The sequence below is a fragment of the Oncorhynchus tshawytscha genome, linkage group LG03 (genome assembly GCF_018296145.1).
Source record: "Oncorhynchus tshawytscha isolate Ot180627B linkage group LG03, Otsh_v2.0, whole genome shotgun sequence".
Lineage (NCBI taxonomy): Eukaryota > Metazoa > Chordata > Actinopteri > Salmoniformes > Salmonidae > Oncorhynchus > Oncorhynchus tshawytscha.
Genome location: NC_056431.1, coordinates 22,025,615 through 22,036,834, shown reverse-complemented (window position 1 = coordinate 22,036,834; position 11,220 = coordinate 22,025,615). Strand labels below are relative to the sequence as shown.

At 43.4% G+C, this 11,220-nt stretch overlaps 1 protein-coding gene across 2 annotated transcripts; it reads left to right on the top strand.

Moving 5' to 3' along the window:
* Positions 1 to 1,424: 1,424 nt before the first annotated feature.
* On the top strand, positions 1,425 to 8,127 carry LOC121846257 (sialic acid-binding Ig-like lectin 5). 2 transcript variants are annotated; one of them, XM_042320130.1, is made up of 8 exons: positions 1,425 to 1,503; positions 3,963 to 4,361; positions 5,145 to 5,456; positions 5,666 to 5,929; positions 6,218 to 6,490; positions 6,994 to 7,084; positions 7,381 to 7,546; positions 7,686 to 8,127. In XM_042320130.1, the coding sequence occupies exons 1-8, from the start codon at positions 1,449 to 1,451 to the stop codon at positions 7,887 to 7,889; spliced, it is 1,764 nt and encodes a 587-aa protein (XP_042176064.1). In that variant the 5' UTR covers positions 1,425 to 1,448; the 3' UTR covers positions 7,890 to 8,127. The 2 variants fall into 2 exon arrangements, with proteins under 2 accessions (XP_042176064.1, XP_042176063.1); XM_042320129.1 differs by having other exon boundaries at positions 6,994 to 7,093.
* Positions 8,128 to 11,220: the final 3,093 nt, after the last annotated feature.

Here is an 11,220-nt window from a genome sequence, read left to right as displayed (position 1 = left end):
ATGAGTGGGAGTCAATGAGAAGAGAAATGCAACGGCCTTACAGCTAATAATGAGTGGGAGTCAATGAGAAGAGAAATGCAACGGCCTTACAGCTAATAATGAGTGGGAGTCAATGAGAAGAGAAATGCAACGGCCTTACAGCTAATAATGAGTGGGAGTCAATGAGAAGAGAAATGCAACGGCCTTACAGCTAATAATGAGTGGGAGTCAATGAGAAGAGAAATGCAACGGCCTTACAGCTAATAATGAGTGGGAGTCAATGAGAAGAGAAATACAACGGCCTTACAGCTAATAATGAGTGGGAGTCAATGAGAAGAGAAATGCAACGGCCTTACAGCTAATAATGAGTGGGAGTCAATGAGAAGAGAAATGCAACGGCCTTACAGCTAATAATGAGTGGGAGTCAATGAGAAGAGAAATGCAACGGCCTTACAGCTAATAATGAGTGGGAGTCAATGAGAAAAGAAATGCAACGGCCTTACAGCTAATAATGAGTGGGAGTCAATGAGAAAAGAAATGCAACGGCCTTACAGCTAATAATGAGTGGGAGTCAATGAGAAGAGAAATGCAACGGCCTTACAGCTAATAATGAGTGGGAGTCAATGAGAAGAGAAATGCAACGGCCTTACAGCTAATAATGAGTGGGAGTCAATGAGAAAAGAAATGCAACGGCCTTACAGCTAATAATGAGTGGGAGTCAATGAGAAAAGAAATGCAACGGCCTTACAGCTAATAATGAGTGGGAGTCAATGAGAAGAGAAATGCAACGGCCTTACAGCTAATAATGAGTGGGAGTCAATGAGAAGAGAAATGCAACGGCCTTACAGCTAATAATGAGTGGGAGTCAATGAGAAGAGATGCAACGGCCTTACAGCTAATAATGAGTGGGAGTCAATGAGAAGAGAAATGCAACGGCCTTACAGCTAATAATGAGTGGGAGTCAATGAGAAGAGAATTACTTGTGTGGGGAAACGGCTAACAGCGTGAGTGTGAGTCACACATGTCCTCATGCATCTCCTCACACACATAACTGCTGATGTCTCTCTTTCCTTTATATGTCACTTAGGCAATGGAATCCTCCGACTTCAGGGCCTGTTTTAAAAAAGCTGATTTTAATTAACAGTTATTCTTCTCACATGAGTGTAGGATCATCACTTACTGCATTTTCACCTTGGCCAGTGCACTGCGCAGACACACAATGTATCGTAAGCCAATGGGTGTATTATAGGCCTATGTATTACAATAATGCCATTACAAATTATGATATAATATGAGATGTACTGTATTTGAAATGTGTTAGCTTAACTGTATAGTACTGCAAACTATTGGGGAAATTCTTAGTGGTCTTAAAATAAATTCATGACACCGTGACATTATGAAACCAAAACAACTTCCTCCTCGCCTCTTCTTCCATCACACCTTCCTTCCCTCGGTTGTGTCTGTTGAGCATGCTTCTAGTCATTGGTCTGGACAGAATGCTCCTGCTGTGTACTGTGATCTTTGGTGAGTTGCTTATGGTGTTATATTTAAATGTTTTAAAATGTGCCTAGAAGGCCAGCATCCCGGAGTCGCCTCTTCACTGTTGACGTTGAGACTGGTGTTTTGCGGGTACTACTTAATGAAGCTGCCAATTGAGGACTTGTGAGGCGTCTGTTTCTCAAACTAGACACTCTAATGTACTGTCCCCTTGCTCAGTTGTGCACCAGGGCCCCCCAATCCTCTTTCTATTCTGGTTAGAGACCGTTTGCACTGTTCTGTGAAGGGAGTAGTACACAGCGTTGTACGAGATCTTAAGTTTCTTGGCAATTTCTCGAATGGAATAGCTTTCATTTCTCAGAACAAGAATAGACTGACAAGTTTCAGAAGAAAGTTCTTTGTTTGTGGCCATTTTAAGCCTGTAATCGAACCCACAAATGCTGATGCTCCAGATATTTATTGTTTTGTTGCTTCTTTAAACAGAACAACAGTTTTCAGCTGTGCTAACATAATTGCAAAAGGGTTTTCTAATGATCAATTATCCTTTTAAAACAGTAAACTTGGATAAGCTAACACAATGTGCCATTGGAACACAGGAGTGATGGTTGCTGATAATGGGCCTCTGTACACCTATGTAGATATTCCATTAAAAATCATCCGTTTCCTGCTACAATAGTAACTTACTCTGCATTTCTGATCAATTTGATGTTATTCTAATGGACAAAATTTTCTAAGTGACCCCAAACTTTAAAAGCATACCACCCTGCAGGACACCCGTTTAACGTCTGTTGAAGGAATTTAATTCCTCTGTTTTAATTCCCAATTTAAATTAAACACTCTGTCAATTCATAAGGATTTGTAAGACCCTTATTTTATAGGAATGGACAGAGTTCCGGTCTTAAAGTCAAGTAACAGCTTTTATTCAAGAGAGTACTGAGTACATACACATTTTACCACAGGTTATAAACTGAAAATGACGTCAGCGTTTTCTAAATGTTCCGTCTCTTCTTGACACTGGTAGAAAGGCTCTATAGCTCTCAAGCCTTCCCTCCTCGCCTAGAGCCAAGGTCAGTCAGTGTAGATAAGCATTCTAGACAGTCTGGAGATAGTTCATTCATTTGTACCAAGGAACAGACCGTCATTGTTCTAAACTCTTGACTACATTATATTCAATACTGGGAGCAAGAGAGAAAATTCATACATGTACAGTAACATAATAGTATTCGGATTAGTCAGTCCTGATTGAAATGTATACATAATTAGTCATCATTGATAAAAATTCCCTTAACAACGTCCCATCCAAAAGATGGCACCCTACACAGGGCAGTGTCCCCAATCACTGCTGGCTTGCTTCTGAAGCTAAGCAGGGTTGGTCCTGGTCAGTTCCTGGATGGGAGACCAGATGCTGCTGGAAGTGGTGTTGGAGGGCCAGTAGGAGGCACTATTTTCTCTGGTCTAATAAGAATATCCCAATTCCCCAGGGTAGTGGGGACACTGCCCTGTGTAGGGTGCCGTCTTTCGGATGGGACGTTAAACGGGTGTCCTGACTCTCTGAGGTCATTAAAGATCCCATGGCACTTAAGAGTAGGGGTGTTAAACTGGTGTCCTGACTCTCTGAGGTCATTAAAGATCCCATGGCACTTAAGAGTAGGGGTGTTAACCCTGGTGTCCTGGCTAAATTCCCAATCTGGCCCTCAAACCATCACGGTCACCTAATAATCCCCAGTTAACAACTGGCTCATTCATCCCCCTCTTCTCCCCTGTAACTATTCCCCAGGTCGTTGCTGTAAATGAGAACGTGTTCTCAGTCAACTTACCTGGTAAAATAATGAATAAATGAAATAAAATAAAAACGGTAGTGTATGTTTTTAGATGTGACGAAAATGAGCTGCAGAGCAGTTTCCCCCATTAATTGAGGCACAGGACTACTATAAAAAGAGGGAAAATGACTGCTGCACAATTCTATACATTCATGGATGGAATTGTGTGTTCAACAATATAACAGGTGAGAAAATAAGTCATTAAAGCACAGAGACCATGTTAGTACAGTGGGATGATGATGCAAAGCAAAGCATGTCCCTTCCCCTTTTCTTAATTAAACTCTATTGTTCTATGTCCCACTAAATCACGTTGTGTCAGGCTGCCCGCCAACAAACAGCTGGACAGAGAGTCATTCTTTTTTATTTGTATTTTTAAATATATATCTTTTTTTTTTACAATTGATTCAATCGATGATTGAATGTAATGTGAACACAAAGTTCTTCTTTCATAGTATTACTTTAGGATGTAGTTTTAGCCAGGTGTGGTTATCTGTTGGATGCTACGTATTACTTCTGTTCTGTTTTAGTGTGGTGCCACTATTTTGACTTGTACAGTAGCTTCTTCACATCTACCAGACAGTGACACAGTTGCACAGTCACATTGTTGCACCACAGGGCTTTAACTTTTGATATAGCTATTGTCTCTCTACTACTTCATCTCAACAGGCTTCTGGAGGGACACCCATGCTGTGTCCCCCGTGCCCTCCATTCCAAACCGTGTCCCTGCCTTGGTAGGCTCCTGCATGGTCATCCCCTGCTCCTTCACTCCTTCAGCCTCTCATTCCGCCCTGGGCAGGCAGGGGAGAGTGGTGGGCGTGAGGTTGCGCTACAAGACTAGTCACATCTCCATCCTGCAGCGTACAGCTTTCAGTACGGAGGACAAATCCACAGTCAGCAGGAAGTTCCTGGGCCGGACATCCCTACGGGGAAACACGGACGATGGAGACTGCTCTGTAATGATTGACAGGGTCCACCTGGCTGACTCCAATGTTTATGAGCTGGCGTTGAAGGGACATGGACAGAATGACTGGGGGAATGCGAGGAGGGTCAACATTGTTGTGTCAGGTGAGAGGGATTTCATCGCACATAATTACATACACTGAGTATACCAAACACCATACTAATATTGAGTGGCATTCCCCCTTTTGTCCTCTGAACAGTCTGAATTTGTCTGGGCATGGACTCTACAAGGTGTCTAAAGTGTTCCATAGGGATGCTGGCCCGTGTTGACTTCAATGCTTCCCACAGTTGTGTCAAGTTGGCTGGATGTCGTTTGGGTGGTGAACCATTCTTGATAGACACAGGCAACTGTTGAGTGTGAAAAACCCAGCAGCGTTGCAGTTCTTCAGACAAATCGCATGGCACCTACTAACATACCCCGTTCAAAGGCACATAAAACTTTTGTCTTGCCCATTCACCCTCTGAATGGCACACACACACAATCTATGTCTCAAGGCATAAAAATCCCCTTCGTCCCCTTCATCTACACTGATTGAAGTGGATTTAACAGGTGAAATTATGGATTCACCTGGTCAGTCCATGGAAAGAGTAGTTGTTCTTAATATTTTATACACTTTAGTGTATCTCTTGTTATTTAACAGAATATCTGTGTCTCATTTCTTATTATATAGTGTTAAAGTAACTGCTATCCTTTTCGTTGTTAACATGTTATATAAGTGATAAGATAGTTATTTTATATGGCTCATGTTAATACACCAATCTACCAATGTTTACACAACCTGAGTTGAATTATCCCTAATGCTAATGGACTAAACATTTACTTTATCCCCATTTAGACTATGTTCATCAAGTCAGTTCTTATCTCTCTTTGTCCCCCTCACTGACAAGAGTCCCCAGAGCTCCCAGTGATCAGCGGTGTGGGGGCAGCGACAGAAGGACAGATGGTGTCCCTAAACTGCAGCATTAGTTACTCCTGTCCCTCCCAGGCCCCCACCCTCCAGTGGCGGTGGGAGAGAGGAGCTCAGGAGAACAGCAGCGAGTACGGGGAGCTGCAGGTACTCCAGCCCCAGGGCCAGGGGCCTACACTACGGACCTCTCTCACCTTTATCGCATCGTATCGCATCAAACCCAGAATGAGGTGTGAGGCAGTATATCCAGGAGGAAGAAGAGTATACACCGTAAAGGAGCTCCATGTGACATGTAAGTACTTTTCTATATAAAGTTATGATTGTGTGTAATGCTAAGCCAGGGACCATATTCATAGTGTTTCAGAGTGCTGATCTAGGATCAGATTCTACTTATATATTGTATTAATATAGGTGGGGGGGGGGGCTGATCCTAGATCAGCACTCCAACTCAGAGATGTTTTATGTATACTGGCTTTGACTGCAATTATATCTCTCCTCTAGTCCCTCCAAAAGATATCACAGTCCAGGCCCATACCTTGACTGTCCAGGAGGGGTTGAATGTGTTACTGGCCTGCTCCTGTAAAGCTAACCCGCCTGTGACAGAGTACAGGTGGTCATACACCCAACATGGGCTAACTGTAGACCTTCACCAGCGCACACACACGGTCCGGGTGTACAATGTGACCCGAGACATGAGGGTCCGCTGCACAGCCCAGAACCTAATTGGACGGGCAGAGTCCAAATCGACTTCCTTAAACACTCAATGTAAGCATTCTGTACAGTCAATGTTTGATAGATTATTTTGCTTCCAATTTCTGTGTATGGATTTAAACGGCTGCTATTTGTACAGTTGTACACTTTACATTGTGATACAAGAACAATATTTTGAATTGAGAAGCTACATTGTTCTTGAAATACGGTGTCACAACTTCTAAGGGCGGACCCCTTTCCAGTAGATCCCACGTACTCTAACGTCCCTGATCCTTCCATGATGCTCTCTCTCGCTCTCTCTCTCTCTCTCCCTCTCACACCCTCCCTTCTTATATCCCCCAGACAAGCCTGTCATCCTCCAACTCTCCTCCTACTGTGTTGTGAAGGGGTTGGAGGTTCTGTGTCGCTGTTCTGTGGACTCCAACCCCCGGCCAGGCGTAACCTGGAGTGTCAACGGTAGTGTTCCACCATACAGTTACAACACATCAGTAGGCTCAGAGAACGGTACACTAACAGCCATGCTGAGGGGCCACATGGACACTCCACTGAGGATAGTCTGCTTCGCCATTAATGCACTGGGCAACGACTCCCACACACTGCTTCAGGCAGAGGACGGTAAGCATCAGGACACCACGCCACACAAGAGAAATACATGGGTGCATCTGAATTGTATTTCCTTGACTCCTCACGTCCTCTCTCCTCGCTTTCTTCTCAAAACTCATTGGAGGAGAAGGTCAGAGGAAAGGAACCTCTGACCTTCTCCTCCAATATATTTTGAGAAGAAGGCGAGGACATGTGGAAACAGGGAACACACAATTGAGATGCACACACATTTTACATGGTGTACCTTAGGCAGCATCTGTACTGTGAGTAAAACATGAGGGTGAAATACTAAGCATGAATCGTTCAAGGTCACTAAGGCCTATTCTTTCAGATTATCTTTACAAATGTATGAATGGTTCCTGTAATGTCACTGGTTGGTTGACCTGTTCCGATAATATAGTATAATAATACAGTGTAATATAAGATAAGAAGATAATCTGTTTTCTGAAGGTTGAAGAGCAAAAAAAAGTGGTATCTTTAGTTTACATAGCAATGTTTTTGTTGTTGATTGACAGGTTCTCTGCTTTGGAAAGTTATACCTGCAGTATGCATCTCTTTGACCACCTTCCTCCTCTCTCTACTTCTCCTGTTCTGCTGTCGAAAGAGGTCAGGAAAGTAAGAAACATATTTTCTGAGAGTTGCTTGTCTCTGACTTCTCTATCGTCTGCCACCATTGTGCCTCAATTACTTCAGAAGTTTTGCAAACTTGGAATAACCAAATTACACACCAGTACATCAAACATATGTTGTTTCATTTAAGATTAAATAGAATAATGAAAGAGGAACTATTCATTCACATGTAAAACCGTTCCAAGAGGAGACATCTTACATCTTAAAAGTAGATGTTTCATGATGATGTCCTCTCTAATCCAAACTCTTGTCTTCGCCTTCATTCCTTAAAGACGTGTGCTGACCTGCAGACCTCCGGTGTATCCTGGGGACATGGGTATCTACCAGGATCAGATGCCCCTCTACATCAACTGCACTGAGGGCAACAACATCTACACCAATGGCAGTTACCAGCTGGTTTACCAGAACTGCACCCCTCTTTTCGTCCGGACCAAACAGGTACACCTACTGTTCTGTACCAAAAATATAATTTTGCTTGTAATTGGGTACCGTATTTTACAATACAATAGCTTTATTATCCATTGAAACATAAATATCCAATTGAATGGTTGATTAACCACATTATGTTGTGTTTCAGACACATCCTATGGGGAGGCGAGGTGGGGAGAGACGAGGTGGAGAGAGGAGAGGGGGAGAGAGAAGAGGAGGTGAGAGACGAGGAGGGGAGAGAAGGGGAGGAGAGAGTCAAGGGGGCACGGTGGACAGAGGAACAAGAGACAGACAAAGCACTGCCTACAATGACAATAACACTGAAACAGCTATCTACTTGGAGATCATCTGAGTTCATCTCTCAGTGTGGTATGTCATGGATAGCTCTGGTCCAGATCATTAGCACTAATGGCTTGGATCAGCGTTATGTCATGGAGTGGAAGAGAGCTCTTACAGTGTATAACTAGACAAGCATGAACATACTGCTTGACTGATAATGGCACAATGATATGGTATCCACTTGATATAATTTTGCATGATTATACATACAGTACCAAGTAGTTATGTGGCACATTTAGATTATCCTTCTCTCCTTTTTAATGATTGATATATATATATATATATATATATATATATATATATATATATATATATATATATATATATATATATATAACTTTTGTGTGCATAATTTTGTGTGCATAATTGTAGACTTAATATCCCTAGCTACTTCATCAGTGCATATACTTGAAGATAATGGTCCACACACATTATTCACCTATTTCATGCAGTACATTTAGCATCATTACACATATAATGTCTGTATAATGATATTCTAGATAGGATGAACAGGATTGTATGATGTAATGATGATAAAGGTGTTGGACACACCTCTCTTATAAAACAATCACTTTTGTATATGTTTTATATAAATGTGCCTCTCTTCACCTCCCAGCCTGACCCTGTACTCAAGAGGATTGATGGTTACTAAAGCAAAAAAGCAATTTGTCACTACACTAAAACGCTATTTCATATGCTGCCATATGTATGTTCTGGTTCTATATTCATGTGACAAAATAAAGCTTTTTTCTGTGCTTTTAATGTTGATAAGAAATTATACCCTCTCTATTTTATTATGTTGTTCTACCACCAACATGAAATACAATCCAGTAAGTGGTAGAGTATACCCCCATACTGGTTGCAATATACAGTATCATACATCATCCCTTGAGAGCTTTTGTTCCGAACCCACTATGGTGTTTCAGGTGCCAAGTTTATGGTCATGTTGCAACAGTATGTAGGAGGGAGATTCCAAGGTATGAAAAGTGTGCAGAAAGGCATGGGACAAAGGAGTGTATCGTTTTAGTGGGAAAAGTGGAGTGTCAATTGTGGGGGTGGCCATGTTGCAAGGGATCAGAAATGTTGTGTGTGGGTGAGACAGGTGGAAGTTTCCAGGGTGCAAGCAGTGCAGAAAGTGTCATATGCTGAGGCAGTGAAGAAAGTAGAGGATGGTGAGCAAAGGTTGAGAGAGCCTGAGAGGATCCCTGTGAGTAGTAAGCCAGTACAGAGTGACCCTCACAGTTTGTGCTTTAGTAAGGTTGTCTTCTTTGCCTTTATTGCTATGGTCATTAATTCTACCGCACAGAGGGAAAGGAAATCCCAGAAGATTGAATTGGTAGTAGCAGCAGCAGAGAAGTTTTTGGGAGTCAGAGATTTTATCGCAGAAGAACAACAGGGCGGTTTGATAGAAGAGGTTCCAGTCTCCCAGGCCGACATCCTACTGTAGGATCTGTTGGGGCCAAAGTAGTGGGAAGGGGTGGTGGGGTGTGTTGGGGATAGTGGTACATATTGTATATTTGTATATTATATTGTATATTGTATATATGTACCACTAAAATTCTAGACCAACTTTACTCCACGCACAGAGATGTGTACAAAGCTCTCCCCCACCCCCCATTTGGCAAATATGACCATAATGCTATCCTCCTGATTCCTGCTTACAAGTAAAAATGAAAGCAGGAAGCACCAGTGACTCGGTCAATAAAAAACTGGTCAGATGAAGCAGATGCTAAACTACAGGACTGTTTTGATAGCACAGACTGGAATATGTTCCGGGATTCTTCCGATGGCATTGGGGAATACCCCACGTCAGTCACTGGCTTTAAAAATCGATGACGTCATCCCCACAGTGACCGTACGTACATACCCCGACAAGAAGCCATGGATTACAGGCAACATTCTCACTGAGCTAAAAAGGTAGAGCTGCCGCTTTCAAGGAGCGGGACTCTAACCCGGAAGCTTATAAGAAATCCTGTTTTACCCTCTGACAAACCGTCAAACAGGTAAAGCATCAACACAGGACTAAGATCGAATCGTCCTACGTGTACTCCGAGCATGCATTGACCAACTGGCAAGTGTCTTCACTAACAAATTCAACCTCTCCCTGTCTGAGTCTGTAATACCAACATGTTTCAAGCAGACCACCATAGTCCCTGTGCCCAAGAACACTAAGGCAACCTGCCTATATGACTACCGACCCGTAGCACTCACGTCTGTAAACATGAAATGCTTTGAAAGGTTGGTCATGTCTTACATCAACACCATTATCCCAGAAACCCTAGACCCACACCAATTTGCATACCGCCCCAACAGATCCACAGATGATGCAATCTCTATTGCACTCCACACTGCCCTTTCACACCTGGACAAAAGGAACACCTATGTGAGAAAGCTATTCATTGACTACAGCTCAGCATTCAACACCATAGTGCCCTCAAAGCTCATCACTAAGCTAAGGACCCTGGGACTGAACACCTCCCTCTGCAACTGGACCCCGGACCTCCTGACGGGCCACCCCCAGGTGGTAAAGGTAGGTAGCAACACATTCGCCATGCTGATCCTCAACAAGGGGGCCCTTCAAGGGTGCGTGCTCAGTCCCCTCCTGTACTCCCTGTTCACTCATGACTGCACGAACAGGCACGTTTCCAACACCATCATTAAGTTTGCTAATGACATGACAGTAGTAGGCCTGATCACCGACAATGATGAGACAGCCTATAGGGAGGAGGTCAGAGACCTGACCGTGTGGTGCTAGGACAACAACCTCTCCCTCAACGTGATCAAGACAAAGGAGATGATTGTGGACTACAGGAAAGGAGCACCCCATTCTCATCGACGGGGCGGCAGTGGAGCAGGTTGAGAGCTTCAAGTTCCTTGGTGTCCACATCACCAACAAAGTAACATGGTCCAAGCACACCATGACAGTTGTGAAGAGGGCACAACAAAACCTATTCCCCTTCAGGAGACTGAAAATATTTGTCATGGGTCCTCAGATCCTCAAAAGGTTTTACAACTGCACCATCGAGAGCATCCTGACAGGTTTCATCACTGCCTGGTGTGGCAACTGCTCGGCCTCAAGGCACTACAGAGGGTAGTGCGTTTGGCCCAGTACATCACCAGGGCCAAGCTTGCTGCCATCCAGGACTTCTTTACCAGGCAGTGTCAGAGCAAGGCTCTAAAAATTGTAAAAGACTCCAGCCACCCTAATCATAGACTGTTCTCTCGGCAAGCGGTACCGGAGCACCAGATCTAGGTCCAAGAGGCCCCTAAATAGCTTTTACCCCCAAGCCATTCGACTTCTGAACTGCTAATCAAATGGCTACCCAGATCATTTGCATTGCACC

Coding starts and splice junctions, on each gene's coding strand:
- LOC121846257 (XM_042320129.1), top strand. CDS start 1,449: ATGCTTCTAGTCATTGGTCTGGACAGAATGCTCCTGCTGTGTACTGTG. Junction 4,362..5,144: donor GGTCAACATTGTTGTGTCAG/GTGAGAGGGATT, acceptor CTCACTGACAAG/AGTCCCCAGAGCTCCCAGTG. Junction 6,491..6,993: donor ACTGCTTCAGGCAGAGGACG/GTAAGCATCAGG, acceptor GTTGATTGACAG/GTTCTCTGCTTTGGAAAGTT.